Source organism: Pyrgilauda ruficollis, unplaced genomic scaffold (assembly GCF_017590135.1).
Source record: "Pyrgilauda ruficollis isolate IOZ18807 unplaced genomic scaffold, ASM1759013v1 scaffold74, whole genome shotgun sequence".
Lineage (NCBI taxonomy): Eukaryota > Metazoa > Chordata > Aves > Passeriformes > Passeridae > Pyrgilauda > Pyrgilauda ruficollis.
Genome location: NW_024529266.1, coordinates 4,511,577 through 4,524,061, shown reverse-complemented (window position 1 = coordinate 4,524,061; position 12,485 = coordinate 4,511,577). Strand labels below are relative to the sequence as shown.

Sequence of the window (12,485 nt, the reverse complement as noted above, 5' to 3'; positions counted from 1 at the left end):
CCCCCCGGCCCCGGCCCCGCCTCTGCGGGTGCGCCGGCCGTGGCACTGCCGGGAACTGCTCCCGGCCACGACCCTTCGCGGAAAGCCGTGCCGAAACCCCCAGAGCTGTGCTCCTACGCCTCACGTTTCCCAGCGCTTCAGCCGTGGCGGAACAGGGAGTTCTCCAGGCAGCTTCTCTGTTCCTGGGAGCCTTGAGCTCTAGAAAACAAAACCAAAAGCAGCATCAGTACCCCTACCTCACCCTGCTTCCCTTGCCTTTTCCTTATCCTTTCTTTTTTAACTTGGTGAGATCACTTTATTCACTTTCTAAACGGATGGCTTGCATGAGTGATACTCATGGGAGGATGACTGGTGTCAAAGGACTGGAAAGGACACAGTCATCCAGGATATCCATAAATTCCAGGAGCTATGTCCTGCTTCTCCAGAGACAAAGAATCAATTTATTTAAATAGCTCTGTTCCCTGCCACTTAAAAAGCCTTCTGGGAAACAAACCTCCAATTTAATAACATGCTAACATGATCTGGACATACAATATTATGCATACATTTTGCTGCGATAATATTTCTTATGTTGTGAAATATAACCCTAACAAGATCTCAGCCGTAACTTTTCTGTGAGAAAGCAACCCTGAAATAAGCATATTACTCAGGACATTACCAAAGCACCAAAGAGTGGTTGTGAGAGTGGTTTACTAATGAGCGTATTTACAGGGTAAAATATAAATCAAATACAAAATTGTGATCCATGGTAGCATACACGTCTCAGAGATGTGTACTGAAGGAGGGGAAGGACTCCCAAACCCTTGTGCTCTCTATGCCCTAAGCATCAGGTACTGCCACCTGCAGTATGATTTTGTGGGCCATAAGCCAGCAGGCATTAGAGAAACCACAGGAATCCCTACCCAGAAGCCATTGGGTTTTCTATTGATAACAGCACATTGATGTGGAGGTGTTTAACAGCTATCAGTTTAATTGTGTTCAAATCTTCCAAAAACATACAACATGAGTCCCTCAGAAAGAAGGATGTAGATATTAGGATATGCAATAAAAACTTCTCTGCACACCCCTCACGTGTACCTCCAGACAGACAAAGACTGCTGATCCTGCTGCTTCCAGGCCCTTCCCAGGGGATATCACCCCAACAGAGACACATCTCCACAAGCACAGAGAAGCACAGAGATCTCAAGGCAGGTAGGAGTCCAAATAAAGGGCTTAGAAGTTGCTCATATTTTAATAAGCTTCAAATTGTTCAGCAATAAACATGACATTTGTAAATGGCAAATTTACTTACACAGCTATGTGGTGTACATGAGTTACAAAACAGCCATGAAACCAGACAAAATAATCATAAGCCAAGCTGTGAAGTTCCTTTACAGTAAGAACAAAAAATTACTACAAAAACATTCCCAGAATGAAGCGGAAGCTTCTAGTTTATGATAAATACCTTAGGTTAACTAAAAAGACCAGATAACATAGGGACTTCCCCTACAGCAAACAAAAAATGAAGTGTCAAAGCTACAGGTTTATTTCAGCTCTGTGTAGCTGCTAGGATTTTCCTTCACACAACTCCTATTTTCAAAAGTCAAATAGTAAAACAAAAAAACAGGTAAAAATCTACAAGGCTGCAATACTCTTTCTTCAGTAATGTAAAATATTAGCAATCTGGATCATTTTGCTGAACATTCATTCCAAAAATCTTAAAAAAAAAAAAAAAAAGTTACTGTCACAAGTTAAATAATTAGTTATTATAGGGTTAAAATGTCTTACAGTCATCTGTGTTTATCGTCAGTACACTTCTAGCATACTTAAGTAAATATACTGTGATAAAACAAGGAAATTGGCTTGTAAAATACTACAAATTCAGGACATTGATCTTAAATTTATTTCTTCAGTTTCTTTCAAACTAACTATTTTGATTGATGGATTTTGGAATTCAATTTTGTAGATAATCTTTCAAGTTCAATGAAATCAGTCAGATAGACTGATAGAGATATAGCCTACTTTCCAGACACTACTTCTGCAGGCTGTTTCTAACATGATATGTTTCCTTCTCAATCTGGATTATATAATTGAAGAGAATAATGAATTGTTTAACAGCCAAGTCATTATGGTAAAATTAAACTGATGCATCCACGTGCACTACCTATAAAGAAAAGAGGAAGAACATTTGCTTTCTTTCAAATATTTCTTCTGGTTCTAATTCTGTGTTCCTCTTTCTTCCTTATCATGTAAAAATCACAAATAAATTACGTAATAAATATCTGCACTGGCACAAATTATAACTATTTCAATTTTTTGTTGACTCTTTTTTTTTTTGTTGGGTATCACAGTCAACATTTCCAAGGTTCAATTATTTTTGGACCAGCTGTTTGTGAAGAAAATACACCTTATAATTTAAATATTATTTTTAAAAATATGACAAGAACAAAGGAGACATGACTGCCTATCTAATGGATGCCAGATTTGTGTTACTATGAAATGTCTTTATTACTTTGCATGGGTCTTTTGTAATGGCAACAATACCTGTTGCTTTCTGGACTAGAGAAATACTGCCTACCTTCAGAAGTGCTGACAATCTAACAGCACCATGCAATATATGATGCTGTCTGATTTTTTCCTGTGGTTTCTGTACCATGATCTGGCAGACTGGGAATTGGAACAGGAGAGGCTATATCCCCCAGTGTGGTGCAATGAATATTTATAATATCAGTGAAATCACATAATTCAGTTCATGTCCAGAGCCGCTATGGTACCAACAGAGAGGCAAGTGCTGCAGCCCCTGCTGCAGGTGGGCTTCTGCCAGTGTTTGAAGTCTGATGTAGCTCAAAGCAGCCTCCCTTCCACAGGCAAGAGTCACAGTGGCTTCTTATGCCCTATGGAAACTAGTGTCCATTCTCTATGCTGCTTCTTAAGCCCTAGATCCTTTCTTCAGAAACCTGTACTGTTTTTCTAGCAATAAGTCACATTTCTGCCCCTCCACCTCTCCCTTATCTGTTCCTGTGTTATTGAAATCTGCTGCCCCATCATGCTAACCCCTCCACAGAAAGTCCACAGAAAGCAGATCTCTGTAACACAGAGGTTTGCCAGAGCTGCACTACAGAGGTCTACTGCACTCTGAAACTCCTTTCTCCTCAAGGAAAGATTTGCACAGACCAAAACGGTTTGCTTGGTTGCAAGGGGCTCAGTGGGTGAAGATGGATGCCATCTTTGGTAACCTGCTTTGAAGGAACATGATATTCTCACAAATTTATCAGTGAGACACCCATCAGTCACAGTTTTCTCTGAAGTCTCGTTAAATACCTGCCAGTGGTTGCCAGTGCAGTAGTGCCATCTTGCGTGGAGCTGGAGTATACCAATAAATTTTTCCCCTGGATCTGTGCTGCATCAGAGATCCAGAGGAGAAATTAAATACTTGTTGAATACTTCAAAAAGTCACAGACATTTTCAAAATATCAGTACAATAGTTCAAGTTCGTGGAAGTTCTTTACTTCAAGTAAAAATGCTAAGCAAGTTTCCACAAGAGAAAAATAATTTTTCCTTACTTTTTTCTCATTTTTGCTCTACCAGTAACAAAAAAAAAAAAAAACATTTTTAAAAAAATTTTTTTTTTTTTAAAAAAAAAAAAATTTTTTTAAAAATGTTTTTTTTTTTTTAAAAAAAAAAAAATTTTTTTAAAAATGTTTTTTTTTTTTTTTAAAAAAAACAAAACTATTTTAAAAATGTCTGAATTTAGAAAATAAATATTAAATATTGTCAAGCACAGCATTAGCAGTTCAAGATATCAGCAGATTGAAGGAGTAGACTGTTTCTGGAAAAATATTAATTCTTGCAGTAGGACAAAATGTCAAATTGCACTATGAGGTGGTGTTTGAAGTGTTGTGTATCCTCACAGACTCAAGTTGGAAAACTGAATGAGATACTCTTTAGTGCTAAAAGAATTCTGGATATTAGAGCATGATGTTAATATTATCAGGGCTGTAGATTTGATCCCCGTATGAGCCATTCACTTAGGAGTGGAACTTGATGATCCTTGTGGGTCTCTTTCAACTCAGAATATTCTGTAATTTTGTAATTCTAGCGCTTATTTGTATCACTGTTTTAAAGGCCAACTGACAGATCATAATTTCTGACTCAGTATTTTTAAGTATGAAAATTTAGTTTCTTTGGATTTCAAAGCCAGCCTGTTGTTATGGGTGATGATGTCATGAAAACATTCTGACACATGATAAAAGGCAGAACAAGATAAGAAGCATTAAGCAACAAAGGCATTTTTAATTCCTTGTTCCTTACATGCATTGCCTACATGCATCACCCCGAGTGGTGAGCGTACCAGGGCCTGTGTGTCTATTCATATGGGATGGGTTTCTGCAAATTTCTTGAGATAGTTTCTATAGCCGAAGAGGGGGCGATGGGGAGGGGAGGAAGAGGGGGCGGCCCCCAGGACAGGCTCCTCATCCTCTCCCGGTTCCCCCGGCTCGCCGGCATCCCCCGGCTCGTGTCTTCTGCGCTGCAGGGCGCGATGGGGTTCGTCTTGTCGAAGGCCATGAACGACAGCCTGAAAGGGCAGCAGGAGTTTATGCGGCTCCAGGTAACAGCGAGGCCGGCGGCGGTGCGGGGGAAGCTGTCCCGCGGCTCCCTGCCTGCGCACGGCTGGACCGGCAGCTTCACCTGCTGCGCTTTGCTGTCCTCCGGGCTGAAGGTGCTCCATTTATGGGCTCCGCCAGTTCCTCTGTGCTTACCTTGTGCAGCAGGTTCAGCTGTGTAAAGCACCTTTTCTCTGTGTCAAAGGACTGCCTCAACAGTCTGCCTTAACAAATTGTAGAAGTGGAAACTCGTTAAAGTAGCCAGACTCTAAAAGCAGTTTTGGAAACCTACTTTGAAAAGTACATCTATGCTGGAGCTGAGCTGTCTTACTGAACTGTAACACTGCAGTATTAAGAAACATGTATATGTTAAAGTGAAGTGGTTTTTTTTGTGGGTTGTTTTTTTTTTTTTTTTTTTTTTTTTTTTTTTTTTTTTTTTTTTTTTTTTAAGAAAGTTATAATGGAACTGCTAAAACATGGATCTTACACTTTTAAAATATATGAGTTAAATATGTTTCAACTCTCTCACTATTAAAAACATCTTTGAAACAGTTCTTTCTAAGTTCAATCGGGTAACTGCAGCTGAATTTTTCTAGAAACCTCAGACTAGGGCATGGAGATGTTTTATTCCATCTCATAAAATAAAAAAATAACAGCAGAGAAAAAGGAAAACCAGTTTGATTAGGTTTCAGAAAGTTGTGCTGAACAGAGCTACAGTATAGCACTAGCTTTCTTATTTGTTGTTGAATATCTGGTAACTTACTCGTAATATTTATATGCCAAGTGCTGGAATGCAATCTAAAGGATTTAGCTGCAGTTTGTTCCTTTAGTTTTGCATTTAAATTGAACACAGGTAACATTTTTAGAATGTTTAAAATAGTGATGAATGAACTTCCAATTTACTAAATCGCCAGTAGATGGCATATTCTAATTTATAAAGCAGTGTGCAGTATTAGGTTTTGTAGGATCACAAGTAAACTCTGAAGGTGGCCTTGGAAATGTGTCTAAGAAGAAGAAAAATAGCATAAGGAAAGCCTATATAATAAAACAGTGGATAACTCTTAAGTGTTCAAAGAAGAGCAACCTTTTGCATGACTTGTAGACATCACTTTCTGTCTGTGCTGTGTTGTGTTTCTTAGATGCAACCACAAGTTTTGTGCACAATATTTTTTTTCCTCCTGCAGAGAGATGCTCCTCCCACCCCCAAGGGTTTTGGAAATCCAAATAACAGAAAGGTTTTCAGTTTGACAGATTGATAGTGAAATTACAGTGGAATCTTGCTTCACAAACTGCTTCTCTGTTGGGTAAATAAAGTTGAGGAAAGAGCTTGAATTCAAGCTAACATTTGTAGAGGTAACTGCAGACCTCGAATGCCAGTCTTTGCCTTGGCTAGTTCTAGCTCAAATGCTCAGGCATTTATAAAAAACAAACTTTGAAGGCAGTTACAAAAATGCCTTATCAAAATTACATATGAATTTTTTGCAAGTTGTTTTTCAGGAACTTCCCCTTCACTGTATTTCTTCTTTTTGACAATAGTTGGCCTGCATTGTATTTCTTCTTTTTGACAATAGTTATGGTGAGAATAGTATATTTCTTTCTAGCACTACAAACACCTGATCATATCTGATTCCTACTGGGTTTGCAGATGCACCTGACATGTAAGAAAACCCCCATGTTTTGAAAACATATTCAACGTGTACAGTTGAATCACGTGTAAAAGACTCAGTGGGGGCAGGGAAGAGAACTAAATTTCATGTCATTAGGGGATAGAAGAATGTAGCCCTGCATCAAACTTGGGGAGAGTGTAGGGAAGAGGGAAGACTGCCATTTGTCTTTTCCATATGTGACTAAAACTTGTGACATGGAGTTTACTACTAGACTTTCAAGATATTTGTAGACAATGATATAGCCTGATTTATTTGCTTTAGACAAAATTATAACTAGAAATGCTTGGAGAAGTTAGATCATGCCAGGACCAGAATGAAATAGCTTAACTTAAAGCATATATATATTCTTACAGTGAAATACTGGGACTTGGATGCTATCAGTTCACCCATCTTACGTGTGACAGTGCACAGAAATAAGCTACTTACTCTTCGGGTAGACCTGGAATGAAACACAGTAGGTGTTGGTGAGAGAGCCAGAACCTGTAAAGCTTCTGCTCCTTGCAGATGAACAAGTACCATACATTACTGTAAAGTGCTTGGAACAAGATTTTTTGTGCTACTAATTTCTGTGACAGAACACTTTTTTTTTTTTTTTTAAAGAAAAAAATCCCAAATAGGTGTATGCTCTCCTCTGAACAGAGAGAAAGTACAAAGCTATTTAGTGATTGACTTACTTCATGTGGAAGATTGTAGGTTTGAAAGAGACAGTTGCAAAAATAAGAAGACACTAACATGATAGAAGTGGATAAAGACTCCTCCAAATCACAAACTTTGTGCATCCTAAAGCTCAGTCAGTTTTAGAGTCGTTCCGATATGTGCTGGACAGCCAAACCAGCTAGACTACTTTAGCATAAGACAATATTAAAAGATGCTGTGCATGGGTTTTTTCTTTATGCCTTTCTTGGAATAACTCTGAAAAGGAGGGATTGTGGCCTTGTAAATTGTATCTTACTGCTTTTTGGAAGAGTAATAAAACCTCAACTGTTCGCCTTGATGTTGAAGGACTTGCCAGTTGTTTGTATTGTCTTTGTGTGGCTCCAGAATAAAATACCAGTCTGTGTCATGTGGAGACTGTTTGTGGTAGAAGTTTGTTGAGGCTTCGTTTTTATCAGAAGCCTGCTCCTTAAAGTGTAGCTTGCAAAATTATTTTCAAACACTTTAATATCACAGATCTGCAGCTCAAGACTAGTATATGGCCTTGCAGAGTGCTTTTAGTGAAGCTCAATAGACTAGAGTAGGTCTCTGCTCCAGGCCACAGAGCAGTTATAGCAGATTTTTTTTTAAATGAGTTATCTGTGTCCTCTTAACACAATTAAATTGCATATATGAGAATTGCATATATTTCTTTAGTCAGATTGCTATGTTCTGTACTTTCTGTTCTAGTGAGGCTTTTATTCCTTGTCCTTTTTTTTTTTAACATCCCAAAGGTATACCTTAAGAAAGCTATTGCAATAACTATTTATTAAGAAAGACATTTTAAGATGTACAAGGCAGGCTGGAAAAAGATGCATATCTGAAAGTGGCAAGTGAGAATGCAGAAATGTTTGTGGCCAATTATGCTTTCCTCAATATGGATCAGAACTCTTTAAATATTTCTTATTAATATTTCTAGACAGTGACGTTACTGTTAGAACCAGTTGTCAAGACAGGTTGCTTTTTAAACCCTGACAGGTTGCTTTTTAAATAAAAAATTGTCTGACTTCAGGTAGTGTGAAGATGTATTGAAGATACTTCCTAAAAACTGTATTGTGGTGAGAGAGACTTAAGTTTGGTTAGTGCATAATACAAGTATATTGTCTTCAAATAATATTAAAAATATGAAAGCAATCTTGTAAACTCTGTATAGTGTTATTTAGGATGATGAGAAGCAAAATCATGGTAGAAGATCACAGCACAGTACAGATCAAAATTTTAATTCTCTGCTAATTAATTTCATTCTAGGATTGCATCAAGCAGAACTTACTAAATTTGCATCTCAGAGTAGTATTTTTGCAGTGATGTGTAAAAGACATTCTAAGCACAATTTAAAAGGCTTTTAATTTAGGGGCCCCACTAGAAAAGCCTAAGTTCTCCCAGCAAATTTTAGCCAGATCTCCTAATACATACAGGTAAATCAAAAATGCTTTCTGTAGTTTTGAACAGAATCCCACCAAGTCAGTATTATGCCATTCTCTCCTGTGATACCCCACTCCACTCTGCGAGTTAGATTTTAGTTTATGTTCTGCTGTTATTTTTATAGAGGTAGCACTGCTTTTGGCTCTAAAAAGTTGCTTTTCCTTTCTTTCTTTGGGAAACACTACTCAGGAGAAACTGATTAATATCCCAGTTTTCCTGTACGTAGCATGTCTGCACTACTTGAAAGGTAACAAGAGTTTAATTACATGAAGATATCTTGATGTGTATAGGAATAATACTGCATAGTAAGCAGTGGTTTCTAGTCCATACAACTAAAAAAATTAAGTCCTAGTAGCATTTAAAATCCTTTGAGATTGTTTTCAGGTATATCTCAGTGTATAAGTGTTCTATTACTTAATTAGAAGATTTTTTTTCATTGTAACTCCACAAATAATTGGTGATACACTGAATCCATTACTGACTGACCTTTTTTACTTTTTATCATGTTAGCTTCATCATTACTAATGAGATCTGAATTGAAGACTACTTTGTAATTTGTTGTATCATTCTTTTCTCTATTTTGAGATTATAGATGGAAAGGCATGGGTGAAATGATTTGTTTTAATATCTTTATGTATAACAATCAGACCTAGGGTTTAAGTGCATCTCTTGATGTTGTCAAGCCATTGAAGTTTTCACCTAGATGCATTTCTGGGAAAACTTTACAAAAAAGCAGTGAGGAGAGAAGCACTGATTCAGAATCAGAGAAGGGACATGGAAGAGACAATTGTGCTGCATAAGGGCCTGCTTAGAGAAATGAAGTAAATAGGCTAGTAAATGGAGCACAAAGAATTCTCTAAGCTATTGCAGAGCAATTTACTCTGGTTTTGGGAAAAAAAAGCATCAAACCCCAGGAAATTAATAACCTCTGTGTTTTCTCAAAATCAAAAAATGAATCACATTATGCCGTCCTAAAAAAAGGTTTCTACTACAGCAGCACAATAGGACCATTCTGCTGTTGCAGCAGATATTAAATAAAGAAGCCTAGAATGTATCTAGTCCTGGCAGAAGCTTTTATGAGACAGTGTGCTGGGTTTTTCTGCAGTGCTGATGGTTCTGGAGAAAGGAAGCCTGTACATGCTCAAGCACAGATGTACACAGCCTGAGAAACAAGCATGAAGAACAAGAGCAGTCTCTGGTCACAGTACTGCAACATGATGGGAGTAACTGAGATATGGTGGGACAGCTCATGCAGCTTGAAATCTCTAACAGAGAGGTACTTTCTTCAGGAAAGACAGGAAGGAAAGCCAAATAGTAGTGATGCCCATGATGAGAAAGTGTAGCTTGTGAGTTAAGGTCAAAGGAGAGTCAAAGGAGAGAAACATGACACTGTGGAGAGAGCATGCTGCAGGTCACCAATCAGAGTGACAAAATACACGAAGAAACAAGAAGTTACTCTTTTAAACAACTGAAGAAAATTTCTGGATTACTAACTGATTCTCATGAGACTGTAGTTTCCCTAAAATCTGCTGAAAGTGCCATAAATAGGAAGACGTAAACAACTGAGTACATTTCTGCAAAATGTGAGGAATAACTGCTTGATACAGGTGTATGTACTAGATGGGCCATCCAAGGGCCATCATGCACAGCTGAATTTGTTATTTACAAATGAGGGGGGACTGTAATGTTACAGTCAGACTTGATTGTAGCAAGATGAGTTGCAGACCCTGGACACTGGGAGAGCGGATTTCATCTTGCTTGGGAAACTGGTAGGCAAGGTGCCATAGGAGCTTTGAAGGATAAAGGAGTTTAGGAAAGCTGACATGATTTAAGTGCCAGCTAAGTGTCCTTGGCCACAACACAGACTGAGAGCTGAAAAATGGGAGCAATTCTGTAGAGATGCAACACTGCAAGATAGCAACTAGGGCATAAGTCAGCAGTGTACCCTGACAGAAGAGAGAGTCAAAAGGACAAATGAGGGTTTTTTAAGCTGTAGTGAAGCCAGTAGGTTGACAAAATTTTCTGGTGTCTTCTGTACAGTGCTTTGTTAAATCCATTTTAATACTGCATCAACTTTTTGTCCCCCTTCTTCCCCAGTGCAAGAATAATGTAGGTGAAAAGGAGCAGCTTTTGCAGCAGACCACCAAGACGGCCAAGGGCTGGAGCACTTTTTGCAAGGAGGCCAAGTGAGCTGTGCTTACTTAACTTGGAATGAGATGCCTTCTGGGGAGCAGGATCTGAAGGGCAACCCCTCATCAACTGTGAGTAATCAAGAAAGTATAGCCATAAAATGCAAGAGGAAATGGGTATACATTGAAACAGGATTTGGGGAGCAGTGCAGACTGAGTGTAAGGAGAAACCTTCTCCCATGCAAGGCCAATCCAGCAGTGGAGCAGAGTCTCAGTGATGCTTCCACCTTTGGATGTTTTCAAGACCTGGCAGGATAAAAGCCCTCAGCAGCCTGGTCTCCTGGTCTGATCACATAGCCGTCCTAAGTAAGACTGCTGAGGTTGAATCCAAGTTATTTTATGATTCTCTAACACCCACAGAAGCAGGCTGTGGCTCACTGTATTTTGTCGATCCTGTGAGGGAGGATTTTCTTACCTCTCTTTCTTCCCAGACTGAGCATTATGAGCAATTACTTCTTGATGTCTGCACTGGTACTGGGCACCACATGCTCAGCAGCAATCTATTGAAACAAGATGTGACTTGGTCTAACTTTTAACTGACAGCTATCAGACAGACTTTAGAAGTATGTTAAGGGAAAATGATACAGAAATAACATCACAAAGGATGGAGAAGGGAATTGGGAATTAAAGCCTCCGTGTGCCCTGCCTGTCAGAGTGCAAAAACAAAGCAAAATCTTGTTTGTGGGAGTAATTTACCTGAAAAAGAATTGTTTAATCTCAATTGTTCAATTGTTCAACAAAATTTGGAAGTTTTGTAATATATATTGCTGTATTAGCAGATACATTTCTCCTACAGTGTATCTAGAATTATGTATCCAGCATTAGCACATACATAAGTCAGTTGAAATGAGAAATTTCAGTAAAATGTTATAACCATTATTTAAGCAAAACAAATTTAAAAAGTACTGCATTGAGATTACAGTAGGTCAGCTCTGCCAGTCTCTCAGGGTCAGACTGGAGGACTGAAATTCTTGAGAAGTATAACTTTTAAGAATAAGTTACTCAGGAAGAGCCAAGAATCACTAAAAGTGCTGGAAACAAAAGAAACTAGTTAGTGCTTAGGGCATGTCATTGTTTTATTGGTTTTTGGGGGTTGCAGTCAGAGTGATTTGGAGGGGTTTTTGATAGACTTTTGGGTTGTTTTTTTTTCCTTCCCAGCAGGAGGATTTCTTACCATGCAAAAAGACAGTCTTCTCAGTGGGAAAGCATCATTGCTTTCAGGAGTCAAATGCAGTCCCCCAGACTAATATTTGATGGGAGCCACTAAACTTGTAAGAAAATAAACATGCTACAAAAATAATATACTTCTGACAGATCTTCTATTTACCAATAAGAAAAGTGTTTTATTATAACCTGTCTACAGCATGAATCTCTGGATAGTCTCAATCCCAGTCTGCTGCCGTTCCTCCTCTCTCCCTATTTTATTATGTCAGACTCTAAAGTGCATTCTTTTCCCCAGGTAATACAGGAAACAGTCATAGATCTGCTTTCATAGCAGTTAGTCTTTGAGAGTTTATAGACTTGCTCCCTATATGCTCCCTGTGTGGGCATGGAAAAGATTCTATACTTCTTGGTTTAAAAAAAAGTCAAGATCAAGTAAATCTAGAAAAGTAAGGGCTTATTTTTCTGTGTTTTAACAATGCAGTGGTAGTACTTTTTTTTCCCCTTTTTTTTGTCTTTTCCCTGAAAATCCATGGCAATTTTTTCTTGTTTTTTAAAATATTTTCTTTCTTTTGGGGTCCCTAACATCATCTGGGTTTATTTTGAGTCATGATAAAACTACATTATCCTATTTTAATTAGGACCAGATGGTGGTATGGAAAATCCTCCATAGTTCTGCATCTCAGTGGATACTTTTATACTCCTTTCTTGTACTACTTTCTTTTCTTTTTTTTTTTCACTTCTCTTTCATGGTCTTCCCTCTCCATCCT

At 38.3% G+C, this 12,485-nt stretch overlaps 2 protein-coding genes across 4 annotated transcripts in view; one reads left to right on the top strand and one right to left on the bottom strand.

Moving 5' to 3' along the window:
- LOC121363690 (programmed cell death 1 ligand 1-like) overlaps positions 1-241 on the bottom strand; it is a 13,805-nt gene extending 13,564 nt beyond the window's left edge. For 2 of the 3 annotated variants that reach the window (XM_041486265.1, XM_041486267.1), the window contains exon 1: positions 125-241. The gene's annotated coding sequence lies outside the window, so the exon portion shown is untranslated. Of the gene's footprint in view, positions 1-117 lie in introns of all 3 variants that reach the window. The other variant, XM_041486266.1, reaches the window with a different exon arrangement.
- A 4,278-nt stretch (positions 242-4,519) lies between these two features.
- PLGRKT (plasminogen receptor with a C-terminal lysine) overlaps positions 4,520-12,485 on the top strand; it is a 24,319-nt gene continuing 16,353 nt past the window's right edge. Inside the window, 1 exon segment of the mRNA XM_041486257.1 lies at positions 4,520-4,588. Within this exon segment, the coding sequence (XP_041342191.1) occupies positions 4,520-4,588 (69 nt within the window).